The sequence below is a fragment of the Megalops cyprinoides genome, chromosome 24, assembly GCF_013368585.1.
Source record: "Megalops cyprinoides isolate fMegCyp1 chromosome 24, fMegCyp1.pri, whole genome shotgun sequence".
In the NCBI taxonomy this organism is placed as follows: domain Eukaryota; kingdom Metazoa; phylum Chordata; class Actinopteri; order Elopiformes; family Megalopidae; genus Megalops; species Megalops cyprinoides.
Window position 1 is genome coordinate 12,663,564 of NC_050606.1, and position 21,795 is coordinate 12,685,358.

At 38.8% G+C, this 21,795-nt stretch overlaps 1 protein-coding gene across 1 annotated transcript in view; it reads right to left on the reverse strand.

Moving 5' to 3' along the window:
• The window catches only part of pth1r (parathyroid hormone 1 receptor), a 135,064-nt gene that overhangs the window by 3,665 nt on the left and 109,604 nt on the right, over window positions 1-21,795 (reverse strand). Inside the window, exons 7-11 of the mRNA XM_036519555.1 lie at window positions 13,995-14,181; window positions 13,476-13,629; window positions 4,587-4,647; window positions 2,308-2,374; window positions 1,759-1,853 (exon numbers count right to left, since the gene is read on the reverse strand). Coding sequence (XP_036375448.1) covers window positions 1,759-1,853; window positions 2,308-2,374; window positions 4,587-4,647; window positions 13,476-13,629; window positions 13,995-14,181 — 564 coding nt within the window. The remainder of the gene's footprint in view (window positions 1-1,758; window positions 1,854-2,307; window positions 2,375-4,586; window positions 4,648-13,475; window positions 13,630-13,994; window positions 14,182-21,795) is intronic.

The following is a 21,795-nucleotide window of genomic DNA, read 5'->3' on the forward strand; positions in this document are numbered from 1 at the left end:
GTGATGTGGCAGTGGGTGAATGTGTGACAGGTGAATTACACACAGCAAGGAAAGGCATCATCTTCTACTTCCATAGCTTTGTGTTCTACTTTGGACGTGTTGTAGGGAGACAGCACCTCAGTCTGCATTTTCTGTTTATGGGCTCTCGATCAGCCATCTTCAGATGCCATGTTGTAAATATTGCCCGCTCAATATTAACTACTGCACCAGACAATCAAGTTTTAGACATAAGTTGCACTTAGACATATTTCATTCTATTGTAGAAAACAACTTGCATAGTTTTATAGGTATCATTTCCCCTTTATTATTATCAATATATAAACAACAAAAATGTATTTTACAAGCTTATACTTTAACAGACATTGAAATATAACATATATTTACTTTGATATGATACAGTGAGTCAACGGTGGATGGGTCATTTCACCACCAGGTAAATCTCTGATGCTGTGTGTTTAAAGTGATTGATAGAAAAACATGAAACGGACGTTTTGATAAATTATTTGTACTGGGGTGATTCAATCACCTTCTGTGCTGGTACAGACATCACCATCCAGCTGCATTTATTCATGGATAATAATTTTTGTCCATTTCAATGAAAGCTAAAAAGAAACCAGAACAAAATTTTATATTGTACTCAAAGCACAAAACACATGGTGATGAGACTGATTAGAAGTCTTACATATAAAAACATACAAAATAATAACCTAATGAAGGTCTTTATGTTACACGTTTATCATTTTTGCATGTACCCCCAAAGGCAGGTCTGGTGTTAAGAGAACTGAGGGAATTTTAGAAATCCTTGATGGGTGTTGAGGGGAAGGCAGTCATTTTCAGATAGAATCGTGTGAGAATCATACGGGAAGCTCAGATGTGTTTCCAGCTGGACTGTAAAATGCTGGACAGACCCTGGGAGAGCCTAAGAGTGCCGGTAAAAGCACCCACGGGCACAAAGAATGGGCTGGAACGTGGCGGTGGGTGAGTGGAGGTGCTTTGCAGGTGGCGCCACTCGTTCACATCAAGTTGAAAGGGGGCTCAGACAAAAGCGTGTGAATGATTTATTATTTATTACGCGCGAAAGCCCGCTCAGGCAGAATCACCTGTCCTTTATGGCTATGTATAAAAATGGGCATTTTGTCAAAGTGGGCACAGTGATGGATACGAGGGTGAAAGCAAATAAATTATGGATGACTGATATTGCATGTGAAAGCTGGTATGTGAAAGGAAAGGGTATTCACTATTAAAATGCAGTCAAAACGTGCAGTGCTCTCCCCTATCTAACACTTTGTATGAACACAATGCCATGTTGTTTATTTCATGATAAAAATTTAGTGATTTTAGTGAAAATTTAGTATTTTATTTAATTGTATATTTGTCCCTGAAATAGGCAAATAGACTCCCATTATGTAGTATTTACGCTGATTGACTGGAACTGCTATAGTGAAGTCATCTGGATCAGACGTAAGTCTGCTAGTTCACAGGCATCAGTTCACTGCAGACCTTGCACCTCTCCACAGATTCCTAAAGACATGGATGAGTCCATATAATGATCTGCATCCCTTTTAGCCCATCCATGTGAAATACCATGGATCTGCACAATACCAGCTTTGGGCTCACACCCATGAACATACAAGGCAAAACCAGGGAAAGAAAATTATGCAGACAGCCTGCACCGAGGAAGTGAATAAGGAGTAGTTTCACAGACTGATTTTTCAGCTGAACACGGACAATAATAAGATGTCAATCAACAGCTCTTACCTGTACTGTTGTCTGGTATCACATCTGCCTGCATTTGTCTCTCTTAATTTTGTTGCCAGAACTCTTATTATATTCAAGAACAATATAAAATTTACCTGAAAAATTAAAAGAAAATAAAAACACATTAATCATAATATCATGAATGAAAATTTCCAACATGTCTCAACATAATATACAAGCGGAACATCAAGACAATAACAGCTGTTGTCACAAAACTGAGCTGGAACTAATAGCTGTTTTTCATCTTATTTAAAAATGTTGCACCATTCAGATTACGGCAGATTCAAATTCTGTCAATGATGACCAATGGACCAATGTGAATATTTCTTCTGGCCAAGTGTTGCAAATATTGACAAATTATAATATTTTTAACATTCATATGAACATATCTATCTATTTTAGGAAGTGCATTCAATTTACCCAAATCTATCTAGAATGCACAGTCTACGAATGAGAAAATGGATTCAGACAGACAATTTATATAGTGTGTATAAGCAATTGTAATACAAAAGTGTCATCTTATAACACCATTTTAGGCTCTTCACTCACCACTATAGCTGCCAGAATTGGCACTTGGATGATCCATTTGAGGTTGCCTGCACTCAGATCCCAGCATCTGTGAGGGGATGAAATGTACACTTATCAGCATCATATACGGTGAATTATTGAATCATTTATCTCCCTATGTGAAGGTCAGCCTTCCAGAGTCAAACCAAATCCCGATGCACCACGGCCTAGCGGAACTGAAATGAATCTAATGGCTTTAGACAACTGAAACACAGCCAATGCATTCTCAAAGGATTGACACCGTTTGCAAAAGAAATGTTATGTTTTTTGAATTTCAGACCAATGTGCAATGAAATATGAAGCTTTTTTTTTCTCGTTTCTGTTGCTTTCCCATATATCATGTTACCTTGGCAACATAGGTGTCATAAGTTGAATTAAGGTGTGACAGTCAAGACATTTTAACAAAAATATGTGTGGCAAGAACAATACACCACTTCTTCTGGGTCTGTTTGTTAGCAAGTGTTTTTATGTAAGTGAGCAGGCACCACATGGTGCATTAATAAATTAAACCGTTATATTTTCACTCACCCACACACACATTACAGTTCATAATGTACAATGATCTCTTACTTATGTAACCTTGAACTTTGGATATCTATTCATTCTAACAACAAAACAAAAAGCTACACTAATTCTCTAACAATGTTGAATGGGTAGATACAAAAAAATAACACACTTCCTGTTGGAAAGGTAAAAAAAAGTTCTCCCATATAATTCTGAAACTTAAATCAGTTGTGAAAAGGAGGCTTTTTACTACAGTACTTAAAACTCCTTTGACTTCAGTGAGGCTTGGTAGACTGTAAAAAACAAGATGTTACAGCAGTTGGGTGTAATTATTATGCGTTTATCTTTCCAGTCTGCAATTTGTTTGTGTGGTGTCATGCAATGTTGTAGGAGGAGGGTGGGGGAGGTGTACACAGAGAGGGCTGCAGCTCAACCACATCAGAACTTCAAGGGAATGTTGTGCTAAAGCCTGATGACCAAGCAGTAATAACCACCAAAGGGAGTTAACTATGGAATGGATGGCTCTAATCCTGGTGGGCCCGCAGAGTCAGCTGGTTTTCATTCTGCCCCCTCGATTGTTTGACTGAGGTCATTACTCGTATGGGAAGTCAAGTCGACAGGTGTTCTGGGCGTAAATTAGCTGCTAATTAAAAGGTACTGCTGAAGCCTGCAGGATTCCCTCCCTAAAGCACTGCAAAAGACCCTCTTTCAGACAGCCCCATTCTTTTCTATCTGAAATGGTCTGTTTCAAACAGCACTGTAAGTTTCTTTCTTCCTTTAGTTTATTTAGTTTGATATTATTTCTCTGGATTTGTAGTCTTAAGGATATGCACAGCGCCCCTCATTTGACTGACAATTTTAAGAGTATAATAACCGAACAGACTCATTAAAGAATAATTAATGGAGACCTGGACTAAATGTCAGCTAGCTAGCTAGCTCAAGGTGGCACTTGCAATCTGTGATGTCTACATAGAGCTGAAAATAAAGCAAGATCATTTGGTTAACACACTGCAGGAGACAGTACAACCGGTACAGTGAGAGATGGTTGAGTAGATTTGTGTATGTGTGTGTGTGTGTGTGTGTGCAAAAAGAGAGCTGGGAGTGGGCAAAAGAGTTGCATTAAGTTTTAGAGGTTGAAAACTACAAGATTTTACACAATTATCTGGACAATTGCTGTTTAAATTCAGCAATGTATATTTACTGTTGAAAAGCTGGTTAGGTTATACCTCACAAATGCAGTACTCTTGCAAATAAAAATAAAACCTTGAACTCTGTCGGCCTAGAAATGCACGTCTTTAATTATGTATCAAAGATGAACTGGTTGACCATGCATTCAATAAAAATAGCTACTGACGAGCTGTAATGGATGAAAAATGTGTGCTCTGCTCCTAAAATGGTGGCAAGAATTTGTTCATATGATGAGATATTTTGCTAAATATGATATATAATAATAATAATATATTACAATAACATTATATTATTATGCACATACTTGCACAACATTCCTGACCCTTAAGTCACCCTTGACTGAAGATGCTATTTTGGTGGTGGCTTCTATGAATGTCAAACTCAACTGTCCCTTCACAATGAAAATAACACATTGCCATTTTTGTCTGGTTCCAAATCCACTGGCATTTCTATATTTGTTTTGCCGGAGAAATACCACATTTTCTCTTATTTTTCTCCCCTTGAGAAACGCTACAGTGCGGTGACCGCGTTTTCCGCCATGTGGTCGGGTTTTCCCCTCGGTGACTTACTCTGTGTCTGCCAGAATGGCCCTGACGGTCGCCCACACGGTCACGAACACGGCTGGAACCCCTGAAACACAGAGCACCGTGTGAGTTCAGGACACATCCAGGCATCTGTTGATTCAGCAGCTGTAATGGCGGTAAAAGAGGAGGAGCCTATTCAAAGATCCGCATCTGCACAGATTTCCCAGGCTCCTCTGAGTCTTCTCAACCACAGCCGTTTAGATTAATGGAGCCTAACAATAGGCCCCAAAAACATACATAATTACGGGAAATAAAACAGAAATGGAGGCGTCCGCAACGCTCTGGCACCAGGCTTCACTGCTTCGGAAAACGAAGACGTCCCCTCTCTCCCCGAGCCAAAAGAATGGCAATAAAAACTGATGAGAAGAAAAGGCTGACATTGTTCCAATGTAAAAAATAATATTCAAACTGTAGCCACATGTAGTTAGGAAGTTTTCTAGACCGTTAAGCTGATGACACACATAGGCCTTTCCCAGCTAACATAAAGTTCCCATGACTTCAAGTGCTGAAAAGTTACTTCATTGAGGGCTTCATCAGTGAAGAACTTAGACATGCCAACAGTGTAAGAGTTGATGATCTGAAACCATCAGACAGTATGTGATCTGATAATATATTTAAGCATTCATAATCATAAGAATTTAGATAATCTAAGTATCATTAGAATCTTTTATTGATGTATTAGAACTGGAAAAATTCCATAAGGTTCCCATACACACACTATATTCACAATATATTCTTGGGCTGAACAATACATTTCTCAATATTTTGCAATGTATTCTGTTTTCGTAAGAGCTTTGAAAGCAGTCAGTAGTCAATTAAAGCATACAAAATTCGAAAATGGATTAAAAAATTGGACCACAGAAAATAATTCAGACTAGTTTATATCAAGAGGACCAAAGGGCAGAGATAAAACACTAGCTGAAATTCCCCACTGACACGCAACGCTAGTCCTTTACATAGAGATGTACAGTATTAATGCATGGATACAATAGCTTATGAGTATGATTGCCTGTTCTTGTCATTATCACTTTTTGTGTGGCTGTGCGATTCCTCTATGGTTCCCACTACATTCTTTGAATCTTCATCACCATGCAAAAGTTTTGGGAATGTTCTATTAATGTTACGGTAGACTGTTCAAAGTATATTTTAGCTAGCAGGGAACACTGTCTCAAGATTCTCATCTGTTTTTGACATAACACAGGGGTAAGACCATTTCAGATTTCATTTTATTGTTCTCCCAGGAGGAAATCTGTTTCATGGCTCATTTAGGAGTCCACACATAAATACACATACAGTGCAAGAGCAATGAGTAGGACAATGCTGAGGTCATGCATCATTACAGCTTATTCAAAAGATGAATGACTCTAGGTATGAGGCGCTTACAGAAACAAGCTGTTGCGCAAGGTAAACACTTACACCCTGACCCTGATGGTAATTTTACAGAACAGCAATGCAATGTAGCGTTCCATGTCATTGGTAATGATATTTGCTTTGTGCTTTTGTTCAGCTCTCAGATACTGTGTTTGCGGAGGCTGATCATATTTGATGTCTTTGGCAAAACCTTAAGGTATTTGTTACAGTATATTTATGTTGAAATAATAAATGTTACAGAATGTTAACGGCGATTCTATGAGCCAGAGAGCAGAAGAAGCATCTTGGGGCTAAATGTAAACCTATGCACCTATACTGGCACCACTAGGCCCTTTCTTTTCAGAATTTGAGTAAAGGAGAGCTCACTATGATCGTCAGCCCTTGATATCAAAATGGTTCCATGATTTCCACTGACTCTTCGATTAGGGTAGTTGAACTCCCCCCCCCCCCCCACCAAAGATGGAATCTGGATTAAAATCCACTATAATAAAATTCTAGTTATTTTGTAAATGTTTATGTCTCAGAGGTTATCTCGCCATTCGCCAAAAGTGTGATAGAACTCAAATAGGTGGTCAATGACAGCGAGGACCTCAGAGAGCTCCATACTGTTGCAGTGTCAGACAGTTTTTAGTAGTCAGATAGAGAACCTGTAGAGTCAGTACAGTACAGATTGTACAGAACCAGACCAGGGGAACACCCCAATGGAGCCCCAGTGTTTTCAATGACAGAGAGATAGCTTGCCACAGACCCAGACACATTGCGCCCTACTGCTTAGAAACTTGTAGTGCCTTGTAGTCTTGTTAGGAACTGATGGCACATTCATGTTAATTCCTTACTCATAATATTGACGTTGCATGGCGCTGAAAGCAGAGCTGAAATTTGCAGACAGAATTCTGGCACAGTGGCCATGGGGCTCTAGGTGTTTGGACAGCTTGTGAAGAAGTTGTTCCAACAGGGTTCTCGGGACGTGCCTTATTGAGGCCTTCTGACCGAGAGTAGCTGGCACCAGAACATCAGGATTCTGGGAAGCATTCTGGCTGGGAAGCATTTCAAAATGCCCGTGAGCACGACAAGCATATGACAAACAGAACACACATTTGCTATTTTTTTTCCCTGTGTTTTCACTGATATCTGACTGTGCAAATATTAGATGGAACAAGGCTCAACAAACAATGCTAATGTTGAATGCAGACAACTCTGAGTCACATTTAATGTGTGTGGATTTCCATTAACAAAATGGCTGATGACAAGGCAGACTTCTACAAAAATCCAAATTTAGAATAGCAGCCCCAATTTATACCCAGTATCACCCTCAAAAGAAGCTCAGGATAAGACAAATGACTACTCTTGTTGACCATCCAGCTGAATTAAACAAAAGCCAAGAAATGGTGTGAGGTTCTGTTAATGGTAAAGCATTCAACAACCAGCTTCAGTGCTCCACATCTTTCATATGCTTTGCAGATTACCTTATCCAAGGAAAATGACATTGCTTACTTTCTGCATATTTTCTACTCATAGAGCAGTATATTGACCACAATAAATTCATCTGAATTATCTCGATAAAGAGTACAACAGGACTGTCATGTCTGCCTGCAACGTGCAATTCAGTATGCAACACTGTCATCCCTATTTCTATTCAATACCAGCCTACTATGTTTACTACATTGACTAAGATCCCGTTTCAAGCTGTTTTGATCTGCAGTGAATACGCACAGTGTGGGGGCGTGCCATGACAATATCATGTTATTCATTAAACATAATCCCCTCTGTCACCATGGATATTGAGATGTGACTGTGAGGTGCTTTAGACAAAGCTGTGAGGTCACATGTTTTGCTCAACACAACGTCCTACAGCGATAATCCTGGAGACCTCTGTTCTCGTCTGTTATATGTGTAAAATTGTATGCGGTGGTGGTCCAGCCTACAACATGCCAAAGGCAGGATGGCATTGTTCTGTTGGTAGAAAGAACATGTTACCTACTGCTTACTGATTTCTACCAAGCTTGAGATCTAACAGGTTAAATCACCTCATCACTTCTGCACAAACAACTCCATCTAATGAGGTGACTCTATGCTTATGCAACAAAGGGACTAAAAGCATACAGCGGTTAATACCGAATAATCAACTAATCAAACTGTCACCAGAAACACTTAATAAATATCAACGTTTCAGGTGTCAGCTTAATTAATTACTTTGCTGCATAGTATAATGTGCTTTATAAAGTTATTGGCGGTCTAATTAAGGGTTGGATGTAGGAATCAGCGTGTCCTAGTTAGCGTAAGGAGCAGTTAACAGTAATCAAACAGCCCCTTTATAAGTTGTATACCTAATTAAGCAATAATTAGACACAAAATGCTAGATGCTAGAATTAGTGCACTAGGTGGACTATGTAAAATGAAGTGTTACAAAGACTCTTAATTGGGGTCAAATGGATAAGAGCTACCACTCTAAATATTACCACTGATTTCATTAATTCACAGGTCACTGAAATCGGTCATATTTCAAGCCTGCTAGTGTTTACTGTTAGGCAAGAAATATTGTCATATTCCATAGCTAAGTAAAGAAAAAAAAATACAATAATAATAGCATAGTCTCTACGGTCTTGTATACATATCTGTACATTATTAACTGAATCAGCTTTACCTGGAGTTCAACAGAAAATGAACAGTGTATGGGCACTGGTGGCATTGCGAGGGGTAAAAAGTGGTGGTGTGTAAATGCAAAATAGGGAGTCAGGGGTAAGCCAGGGCCACAGCTGCAGGCTATCCTACAAATACCAGAGGATGTAAGTGTGCTTAACCCAAACACGCTATCACCCTGGATATTAAAGCTATTCATTTCACTTGGTTCTATTTTTGTTTTGTGGTTTTTATCTTTGCCATGCTGTTTAACTACCCAGGGAGCAGGTGTATGCATGAATTTAATCTGTCGGTATCGTACAAGTGAAAGCATTTTGAAAAGACACACACAGCACAATTTATGGAATGAAAACCCTTTTGTGATTGTAATGAGGCCATTTGAAAATGTGGCTTTTGTCATAAGCGCTTTTGTGTTTATGACAGAAATAAAAGCTTTTTTTTTAATTTTAAAATTCATTAATGTTGAGGAATGTATTTAAATGTTTTCCTGATGAGAATAACAATGAATTATTTAAGATAAGGTTGCAATCATCTCTAACAGAACAACATTAAGGTAATCCCCACGGTATCAGAATGCTAATGGTCCATACTTTTTTTATATCCCCTAACTGCATGGTGGGATAACTGCATGGTGGGATTAATTTTCTACAGACTGCTTCATCCCTTCCACCCTAGACCACACTTCTACGAAAACACAAATGCAAACACACAGGCGCACTTCCAGCTTTGGGGCAGATTACTCTAATACGCAGAGGGGTGCTGTCTCCTTGGAATTGTTCTGCACAAATTTTTCAATTTGTAAATTCAGCCGTCACCAACCATCTGATCCCGCAGCTGAAAATTACTGAAGCTCTACTGAAATTCATATTTAACATGGTGCTTATTAACACCATCACATCACAGTCTAATTGACTAGTTAATCTTTTGCAAATGCATTCCATTACATTATTTTGCAGTGGGGAAGGGGTCGTCACTGGTGCGGTCACTGGGCAGCACAGCATCCACATTGTATGCGCTGTGCATTCGGAACTGATACACACAGTGTGTACAATGCAGGAACTGTAAAGCCTGTCTTCGGTGTATCTCTCTTCTTTTCTGCCCACCATTGAGGCAACACCACCTCCCCCTGTCCTGACAGACAGACAGACAGACTACCGACTTAAATGCAGGCTAATTTCAGGAAAAAAAATAATGATTTCTGCTTATTAATAAATAAAATATTACATTAGGGAAAAATATTACTTTAGAGAAAGAACTTGTTGCTATGCAACCAACTCTTATACTGTTCAACTAGGTGACTAGTATTTGCATAGTTTTGGCTTTAAATTAATACTATTAGTAATTAAAGACTTAGTAGATGGTGAAGTATACCATATACTACCACCCATAAAGTTTATGGTGAAGTTGTTGAATGGTTGGCTGAAGGCCTACAAAAACGACAGGAGACCTTTTGTAACAGGTAAGAGCATTGTTTTTAAAAGCATTTAATTGATTGTTATACTGTTTTGGAATATCATTGTGCTTACCTGTGCTAAAAAAAAACTCACTGCCATCACCTTGCTCCATTACAACGTGAGCTAAAAATATTCCATGACAATAAAATATATGAAAGGTCAAAAGTGTTGCACTGATTTTGAAAGTGTGACAGCGAAAATAGCCTTTATGCAGATTATTGAGTTAGCTTTAAACAGAAGAAATGCTGGTCTGTTGCAGTCTTGCTGTGCATATGTTTAAAGTTTTTGGCACAGTGATACAGAAACACAGCAATATGCAATATATGGATTAAGGATTGATGAGGATTGTACAGCCTGGACGTATCAGTTTATTTACCTGTTTAAAAAAAAATCTATAAATACCCAAGTGTCTTAATAGGTGTTGTGGTGTTGTGCATTTTCATATTACGACATTACGACATTAACCACAGAGTGGTTATGATTAACAGTGTTCCGACGTTTTCAATTTCTCAATCTGTTTACTGAAAAACTGCCACAGAAACAGAGACACATTTATGAGATGTCAGGGCAAACACCAAAGTGGGTCTCATGGAGATGGAGAAATTGTAATGTTCAGAAGTGTTATGTGGAGTACTACATAGAAGTTCGGGCTCATTATTGCACTCATTCACGTTCTGGAGATGCAACTGCTGTGATAGACTTCTGAATCGGAATTGAAGGTGAACACCATATATACAGTATATCCCATTATGTGATAAGGTTAGGGGTAGAAAAATATACAAGCAAACATACTGAGCAGTGGATTATCCATTCCACAGTTGTGTCAGGCTCTGATTTTTGTTTTAACAGCTAATTATGATCCTGATAGCTGCTACACCAAGCACTCTCAGACTTATCCTCAGCCATAGGGCAGGAGAGGGCTTCAATGTGGTACATCTCCTGGCACATTGCATCACAGTGACCACTTTTGACACGACAATACTCAGCGAGCTTGGTGCATCACATAAGTCCAACTTTCTTCAAAACACTCCCCTGTCGATCAGAATGATGATATTGAGATTAGTACGCATGCAGAAACACACTTTGTATTTTAGAACTGGACAAGAACCACTCATGAACAGCTGCTGATTACAGACAACAAGAGTATGTGCATGACTCAGATGCACATAGGAAAATTGCGCCCTGAAAAGGCACCTCATTTGGCCTTATTACAAACCTTGTTTCATACAATAGAGAAAATTGTAGATTTTCAAATGTGCACCATTATATATCAAATTGCAAAAATGACAATAAATCTAATCCGGCTACCAAGGCTCTACTTGCAGAAAAATAACAATGTTCAGCATGATCTACCATTAAAGGAATCATTATGAATACAACAAAGCTTCCAGAGGGGTGCCTGCTTAGGCCACTTTTGGGAGAAATAATTTTCTATTCAGCTATTCAGTGGATCAAAGGGTTGAAGATGGAATACATCAGAAAACTGCACAGGGGGTCATTTCATTCTCTTTTTGGCAACCCACTCTTGTAGAGATTTTCAATGTTTCAATTTACTTTTTTAAACTTTATTGAAGGTCACCTCTTCCCAAGGACCATTCATTCAGCTCTGATGGTGCTGTCAAAATCAAGCATGTAAACGGTATCTGAATTCAACTGAATGTAAGATCTGTTAAAAGTGATTTTCAACTGAAATATTCATCTAAAGGATATTTTCTGTTGCCCTCAACATACTGAAATTGTATGTGCCACAGACTCTGTGGTGAGTCTAAGTCTGGTACAAGCTTCTCTTTTATGCACTTAGACACTAAAACAAAACCATGAAACACAGATGTATCCTTGTTTTTGTTCAATCAATCCCCTCAATTGACGCAATGAAAACTGTGCCGACATGATTCTTGCTGTACAGTCTATCTTCCATTGGGTAACTACCGCCCGAGTATGTTGTGTTTGCAATGATTAGACTGTGAGTTGTATCCAAAGGAATTATCTCTTAGATGAAAATTGGTTGAAGGGCAAATGCAAGCACAATGGGAGAGTCGCAAACAGGTTTTTTGAACATGTGTAAAAATTATGCTTTTACAACTACCTAATGAGATATATTGTTAATTTGTAATTCTGGTCACTTTCTGTGTGATGACCTTTACTAACATTAAGGTATTTGTTCTTTCCTCTGTTTTTGCTGCAAATTAGTATTTACAGTTATACAGGTTTTACGGTCAACATGCCAAGGAGAAAAGTAATCACCATTTTTAAAAAAGTGAACATCATTTATATTTTGTCATCATTTTCAGTTTGCTTTCTCCAATGGCTAGGATAGAATTAAATACGCCTTCCTCACACAAAAAGGGTGAGCATGCTGGTGACATCTAAGGCAAGCATGAAAGCCATAAATCATTAGAGGTGAAAGGAGTCAAAAATAGCTGGACATGTCTTAGGTTAAAGAGGATTAATGACCAATTACTGCACAGAAGGGAGATTTGTGCAGAACAAACAGTCATTTGAAAAGGAGGTGAAGTTTTCTCAGTTCAAGCCTAAGCTCTGCTTTAAAAAATAACCTTTTATAATCTTATAATGAGCAAACAGCACAGTGCCTTTGAACGTATAATGATTCTTACAAAGTATCTTTAACATTTCACTGCAGCTGAAAAATCTAGTAAGCCCTGCCTTTCGAAATCTTACATGAAAAAAAAAACAATTCCCCATAGAGCAATGAACCACCCAGGACTTCAGCTTCTGAGATGATAGACTGTTACAAAAACCGGTGCAAGAAATCAAGTTTAACACCAGGCTGAATGTAAGATTCTTACATTAAGCGTTGATCTAAGAGCTTTCAGGAGAACACATTTGTCTATTCAGTTGAAATCAAAAGCAAAGCTGGATGATCAGTCTTGTCTGAATCAATTAACTTCTCTCCTTCAGTCAACACAAACTGTGCACAATGGGAACTATATCCTTTATTTTTCTCCTTTAAGAGAAATGCCCACAAGATTCTGAGCAGTGATGAGCTGCTCCTTTGGCCTCGTTATCAAGAGGAAGGCCAACACTTTATAATTTTCTTTACTTAACCTGTCTCATGTCATTGTGAAAATGATTTTTAGTATATTTTCATTTTCTCTACAACCTGATGTCAACAGCTTGGGGGCTTTAAAAGGGACATTTTTCAGGCCCAAGAACCTCTTGAGGAAATGTTCTAGCAAAAATTGGAGATGTATGAATACGAGTTAAAAGACTAGCCCAACCAACGTGGAATGACCCAAATAGCAGCAGGACAGAATCTGCCCTTGTAAATGACGCGCTGGAATCATAGCATGTATACGTGCATGTGTGTGTGTGTGTCCCTCTGTGTGTGTGTGTGTGTGTGTGTGTCTTTTTTTTGTATGAATGGTTTTCTGTTCTCTGGTTCACTCACCCCATCCGATGAGCGTGAATCCCCACAGATACTTTCTGTCGGAGAAGAAGGTCATGAAGATGAGGCTGTGAAGGTAAAGGCCCTCCACCAGAATCCAGTAGTAATTAGTGGCCAGGAAGTACAGGAACAGGGTCACGGCGACTTTGCAGCCAATCTGAGGAGACAAAAACCGAGGCGCCACAATGTACACGCTGTCCCCAATTAGGCAGGCGCCAACAGTTGTCTGCACATTGCTAACATGCATTCTAGCTGTCCCGAATGGTCCAGTGTCATTAAATGCACAACACACAATGCATCAAACACACAAGCGCTGACACACATATGCTCACACACACACACACACACACATTTGATACCCTTTAAAAAACACAAAAAAAGTTCAATTTGGTCAACAGTGCCACTTCCTCAGACATGCTTGAACTGGGTGTGAAGCCATGTGACCCAGAAGCGATTTGCTGGGGAGCCCTCGAAGTCCACGGTGGACTAAAGGCCTGCGGCGAGCGAGCAAGCGAAACTTACAAACTGCGCCTTGTCGGCCGGCGGGGCCTCGGTGATGGACTTCAGATCCTCCACGCTGACCCTCTCCATCTCCTCCAAGGCGGAGCCTGAGTACAGAACCACGTCCTTCACGAAGATGCTAATGGCGCGCAGCATGAAGGACACGAACAGGTGCATGTGGATGTAGTTCCTGGTACAGTGAAGCCGCCTGGGGGGTGGAGGGGTTGGGGAGGGGGGAAAGAGGAAAAGGAGGGGGTGCAGAAACAGGTGGTTGTAAACAGATGTGTGGCATTGTGAAGTATTATCAAACCTGGTTCTTATCCTCATGCTTTTCTTCTGTACTGTCATTCATTTACTTATTTTTAATGACTGTAGATTGCATATCTGCACATATGTATTTTGGCTCAAGCCATACAAAAGAACTAAAATTAAGAAATTACAAGCCTAAACAACAAGCCTAAACAGCAAGTGAAGTCCTTTACATTATCACTGCTATCATCTCAGTATGACCCAGCAATCTATAATATCTAATTAAAAGTTTTACTTCATAGTCAGAGTTGACCATGTTATTTGATCTGCTCATCTGAATTACCTCCTAAATAGAGTGATAAATAATTCATCCAACACACTGCTGGAAGCTACAGTGAATTTAGTGCCTCCATGGTTGGTAAAAATTAATTTGAACCACCATCATAAATATATATTGTGTATATCAAAACAATGAGTCAACAGTATGCTATTACTCTTAATGCTGTCAAAAATAATTACTTTCCAGGAAGATAATAACTTGATCATGCACATTTTGCTATGATACTAAGTACAGACATTACTTTGTCTTCTAGACCTAGATTTTTACACACCTCCTTGGTCATCTGGAGATTATCCTGCAATAGTTTGATGCATTACTTTAATCTTGTATTTGTCAGCTAATCACATGAGTGTGAGCATTTGTGTGTACATATACATTTACATATTTTCACAAATAATTTTGACAAAAGCTTACACCGATGATAGGTTGGTATCATTTATTGACTATTAACTATTTGTAATATACACCTTGGATGAAATGACATGGTATGCTGTAGATACTGAAAATATATGTCCTTTTAAAAGTAAGCCTTATGACAGGATGAAGATATGACTTAAAAAACCAGATCCCTTAAGATAAAGTGGGCATTGGTTCAGAACCATGTTTTGATGAGAGATAAGAGATGGCTATTGTTCTCTCCATCCCTTCAAATTCATCCTCCGGTTCCAGAGAATGGCGCAGTCTCGTCTTGTCAGGTAGAGTATTTTTAGATGGAAAAAAAATATTTTGAGCACTGGCACTGAGTTTGTTCAAGAGTTAAAAAAAAGGGGTAAGTAAATACTGCTGACAAGATACAGACGTCAGGTCTGATGCAAACAAATATTGATATTACATATATATATATATACACACACATACGCACGCACGCACGCACACACACACACACACATTGACTCAAAATACACCTTTCTTGAAAATACTTTTGCACTCCTCATATCAATCAAAGCCAGTTTCACTCCCAGGAGGCCCTCAAAATCTGAGCTACTTCAAGGTTCACTGCACTTTTTTTGAGATACAGGGGCTTGAAAAGCCAGGACGTTGAGTCACAAGGGCTCAAAGCGATATAGCATGAACGGGAGGACCAGTGCAACACCCACTGAGAGGACCACTTGACAGCACAGGGGTGAACCCTTCGGACTGTTCAATTTTCAGGCCTCTGCTGAGCCTCATCATCTTATTCATTCCACCCACTGCTCCTAACTGGGAGGGCAGCTTTCCTTTCTGACATCCCCACACACATAACATTACTGAGACAGTACATTCATTTTAGCTCCTGACATGTCCTGTATTATGGTGTTAATGTGTTTTATTGTATCTGGAGAAACTAAATTAAATTAAATAAAAAAAGCGATCAGTGCTCACCAGTGACCCCTGTTGGTCATTTGGGTTCCCACTGATGAGCACATGAATTGTCTTATGTCTGCGCAAGCCCGGCATGGGGACTGCAGTGTGTAAAAGACTACAATTGCAAAATTCTGCATGTTTGGTACACTATGTTCACGGTTTGAGTGAATCTGAATCTTCAAGCAACAAACCTAAATAAGTGTTATTTTTTCCATATTTTTATATGAAGCAGTTACATGACTGGGACTAAAGAAAAGTATTGCGAGAAACACAATAAAGCACTTGCTTAAATAAGTAACTCGAAGTTCAAGACAAAACTCATTGTAAGATTACACACAGGCCCATGTCGTAAAAAGACATTTTAAAATAAACAATTATTTACCCCAGTCTCAAACTGAGAGGCGATTCTGCCATTGATGATTTAAGCATAACCCGCAATTGGTACGCTGTAGTTAAGAGCAACTGAATCCAATTTTGAGGATGTGTAATGTGTTTAAATTAGGGGGATATGGGTCAGTTTCAAAATCTCTCAGAACACACTGTGGCGTAAACTAGAACCATGTGTGGGGGGAAAAAGTATCTCAGTTTTAATTTCGGGTGTGCCTATTTTATTTGGACTATTAAAAGGTTCTGAAATGCATCCACCAGCTGCTTTGGCTCGGTCATAAAGGATAATTTCCTGTTTTAAATATGTCTGCAAAACAATTTTAATGATTGGACATTATTAAGCAATATATTTGCATGAAAGGCATGGCATGAGAGGAACTTTTCATTGTATATTAATTTCCTCTTATCTTCTTAACAACACTAAATCTAATTTGTTATTACAGACATGCATCATCATGCATGAATGACGTACATGAATCACCTTACTGGCACACTGCATACATAGTGAAATGGTTTTATATATTTTTTGCAGGGGGACAGTGGTCATATGACAGAGGTCATAATACTACTGATAAAAATTATTTTTAATACATACAAGAACTTAGCCTCTGGGTAAGAACAAAAAATAAATACCAAGAATAAATAAAAGTCATGTAATGCCACAGAGGACTTTTCTGAAATTTAAGGCATTAAATTATCATAATCATTTAATTAAGACTAATCATCATTCATCCTGTACATTTAATTTAATTGCAGCTCCACATTAATTACAAGTTTTCTGAAACAGTCCAATGGTGCTTTAAAATTAACACCAGAGACAGTGTTTGGCTTGCCATATCAAGTACACATCGGTAATGGCCCTTACAAGGTTGATTTACAAATGTACTGAACTCTGTAAGAGTTTAACTTCTTCTGTTCCTACATTTACATTTACATTTCTTCATTTGGCAGACATTTCTATTCAAAACAACAGAGTACAACACCAGCAAAAAGCCATAAAAGGAGTCAACAATATTGGAAGCACTGCATGACCAAGCAACAAGAGCTGGCCAGACAAGTCACCTTATGTTTCTCATGAATGAACATGAGGTGACTTAAATCCCTGTCCTGAAAACCATTTGTAGGTGCATAAAGGTATACATCTGAGTCATACTGAGTTAAATATATATGAACATTATTCTCTTGGCTAGTACATTTTTCACAGATTGAGTGAAACACAAAGTCATAATTCCCTTGACTACAGTCTGTTCTTAATGTCTCCAAAGATTAATGCAGTTGCATTAACTATGCTACTCGATTCTGACAATTTGCATGTTTACAGGAGATAACCAGACTCTCCGTTTATAAATAATTTCACACTACTTCATACAAACAGTGATGTTTTGAATTTTCTATAATGCATTTTATGATAACAAATTCTATTGTCTCTCTTTTGGCACTCATTTAGAGTCCCGCAGAGTCAAGATAACACCTCAGAATTTCTTTCATAATTTTACATTTTTCTGTAATCGCTTGTTTTGTCTTGTTTCTGACTAATGGCATGTATGGCTGCATTACACAGACGCACCACAAATGTAAAACACTTACTGAAATTGATCCTGGTTAATTAGACCCGTATCTTACTGCAGCGTGAGCGTCTTTTGCCAATGAACAATTCAGACTGCTGTCACCTCTTATCCTTCCTTTTATTCAAATATGGTGGTAAGGTGATTAATAAGAGCCAGTGGAGAACTTTGGATGGCATACAAATGATTTTAAAGTTCAATTTCCGGGAAATTCACAAGAATTCCTTTGAATCATGTCCTTTGAGTGCATCTGGCTTTGTTGCTGAAGCCTGCCTTCAATTCCTTCATGCATTAAGAACCCCCTCAAGCATATCTAATTTTACAAATAGACCTTTATAAATGTAATTAATAATGGCATGCCGATTTGCTGTTTTTTCATTATTCTGAAATGGGGCAGCAGTGTAGCGTAGGTGTAAGCAGAAAGGCAACCAAAAGGTTGCTGGTTCAATTCTCCCTGGGACACTGCTGCTATACCCTTGAGCAAGATACTTGACCCACTATTGCCTCAGTAAATATCCAACTGTATAAATGAATGACATGTAAAAATTGTAACCTATGTAAGTATGGTCAGGATAAAAGTGTCTGCTAAATAACAGTAATGTAATGTTGTATAAGCTGTAACAACGAGGGTCTATCACCTTATTGCAATTAAAACTATTGTTTTAGTTATTATTGTTTTAATTGTATTATTGCATCACCTTTAGCTAGACTATTATCAAAACTTTTATACAGGTCTCGAAGGGACATGTCTTGCTTTTGAATGCTCTCCTTGTAAGTGCTGGATAGCTAGATACCTTTCAAGGGAAATATAATGTTGTACCCCTACATTACAAACACAGCCATCTTGCTAGGACAGAGTATATTTTTTCCTTTGAGGACTGACTCCTCATATTCATCTACTGTTGGCTCAAATGCTGCCATTGTGGAGGGTCAGGATCAATCATAGAAGAATGCTTTTGTAAAAAAATATATAGCAATGGCTCACCCTTGGCCACACACATTTCATATAAAAAGTATTTTGACTACTATTCACAAAACTGGAAAAGAAAACAGAGAAATAAGAATAAGAAATAAGAAAAAAGTTATATGAAAGAGGTGAAGACTGACATTTATTTGCAGAGGACACTGTGTTTTGTCAACACGAGAATTAATGAATTAGTACAGGGTTGATAAAAAATCTGAGTGTCACACTGAAACGGAATGTGTCTACGGTGATGACTGAGGTCCAAGGATGTCCTAAAATACACACCACAGAGGAAACCAGGCCAAAGTATTAGCAGAGGAAGCATTACAGAGAAAAGTAAAACGTTTGAATGACGAAGTCTTGGGAAATTTGTCCAGTTAATTTCTTAATACAAAGAGGAATCCGTCCTACAGCTATGGATGACGGGAATTGTGGGGCAATGTTCCATGCTACCTTTGGGCACAAATTACATTTTTCCCCACCAAAATAATCTTGAAGGATCCATTCATTAACAGATTGTGTAACCAGGACAGAATTACAATTTATGTATTACTGTTGCTCTGTTCACTTTTCGTTTATACGACTTGGAAGGTGAAAGCCTGTATTGCTCTGAATATCGCAAAATCATTTAAAGTGAACTTCGGGGCACTTCTTCGTCAATCAGCAACTTAATTATGTGAACCAATTAATCATTACATAGTCAGGCAGATGGTGGTGCCTGTGCCAAAGCCTCTTCAATGTAGCATATTAGAGGGTCCGGTATTTGACTAGCGGTCCTTTGGGGAATATTGATTTTGAAGCCGTGTAGAGGACGACTGTTCGCCGGCCTAACAAATATCTTCTCTGAGAGTGGCGAAACACTGTCGCTAATGTAGGCCGTCCCACCATTCCCCCTGCAAATATTTATGAACGAGCGTATCGGGGAGCCGAGTCTCTGACATGTCAAATGCGGGGCATGGCTCCGAAAAGGGTATACGATAGCCAGGGGAGCCCTGGGGAGGCCTTATTAAACACATTTGACTTAGATATTTCCTGGAGGCAAGTTCAGGGCTCTCTTAAAAAAGGCGGTCATTGGTAGTCTGCAGCGTACAAAGTCACGTTAACCAGAAAGTTCGCGAACAAGGCACAGACGAGGGCTGTTTACTAAGTCAAGTGGAAAAAAAAAACTGAGGCTGCCCAACCCGTTTGCATGCTCTGTTCATGTTTTTTTTGTGGATTCTTTCCAAAAGCTGCATTCCCTTTTTTCCCAATAAATCATGGTCTGATCGGATCAATAGTCTCACTCGATTAGCACAGAGGGAAGCTGATCAGCAGGCACCCATTTGTGTCATAACACAGAACAACTTCCTAACCTCATCTTAACTAGTCTATCCTCAGTTTTAACTAACTTATATAGGGCTAAGTTAGTTAAACATATATCTCAACAATTCAGTAGCAAATGTACATTTTTCAGGAAAGTCAGTTGCATTGGCTTTGACTTCTCTGAGGGGGGAAAAAAAAGCTTGTTGTGAATAATTATTGATCAAGCACAGATTCATCACTCATGCATTAAAGAGGGCAAAGGCCACTCACTGGCATCAGGGTGTGAACAAACCATGAAAGAAAAACAAAAGTTTTATTGCTTTTCAATATGTCTAACCAGTGAACTGTAAGGGAATGGATGGTGTATGAATTTATGAATTTTCCAAGTTTTGGTGAAGTTATCCTTCCTGGACATCTGCACATGGCATGCTGAGGTTCAGCTTCACCCACAGCCCTGCTCCCACACACTATCACTCTGTTTCTGTCCTTGCTCCCTGCGCCATTAAACTGAAAACTTTCTCAGAGCGGGTGTTGGACGCAGGGACGGAAAGTGCGAAAGACACCAATCCAAACATTCAGCTGTCACCACTCATGGCATCTGGCTAAAAACCTGCAACTCTCTCGATATTTATTTCATCTCCTTCGAGCCTCTTAAGAATGAGTCTCTTTGGGTAAAACTAATTCCATGTGTTTAATACTTTCTGTGTCCCTCCAAATTGACAAAAACACATGATAATTTCTACCGCAACCAGGTTGATTTTACAAAACATGACTTAACTCATTCCAAATTTAAAGGGAGTTTTTATTTAAAACAGCAGTTTTTTCCCCTTTGTATCAGCGTCCCTGTTCAAAGGATCCTCACCTAGTTTGCTGATGGTTGAGGTGTTTTCCTATTAGACAGCTGAAGAGTTTTTAACTGTAACCCATCATGACATCAAGCAATCTAGAGGAACCTTCTATGAGAATGAATTGCGACATCTCAGATAAATAGTCATCTCAGATAAATGCTCAGGAAGAAGCCAGTATACATTAATATCATACGCAATATTTTATTCAGGGTTTATCACTCCTTTCACACTCCAAATGTCTTTTGTGGTCTGTTCTGATTGGCCAGCTGCACTGCCCAGATGAAGAAGCATTAGGTGAATGTAAGAATTGTTTGGACATCTAACAATCTAGCAATTTTATCCTTACAGATTTCAATAAGTGAAAAGTCCTTTTTCGTCTCATTAAAAATCTTTGTTCAATTGTTCTAATGTATATGTTCCTATCTCTTGAGGAGGATTTCCCACAGTAATGGATATTTCATAAGAATCTCAATGTCAGATTTTCTAACCAGGCCCTCAGACTATTTTACTTCACTAATTCAAAAGGAAAAGATTGCATGGCAACACTACTAGCCAATCATTGCAAAGGTACACTCGCAGACCTTGAGAATCAAGGTGAAAAGCCATTTTCATTCTCACTCACTCTCAGTTGTGTTCGGCATTATAGCTTCTACGATGCGAAATCCAGCCAGCTATACCATCTGACTGTTCGCTGGCCAACATACACGCGCACCCTTTATTCAACTAAATACAAACAGCTCCCTAAGTGCTATCCCAATCCAATGTGACCACAGTCTTGGAATGGAAAATGAGATCCATCAAGTGTCATATTGCAAAGGATTTT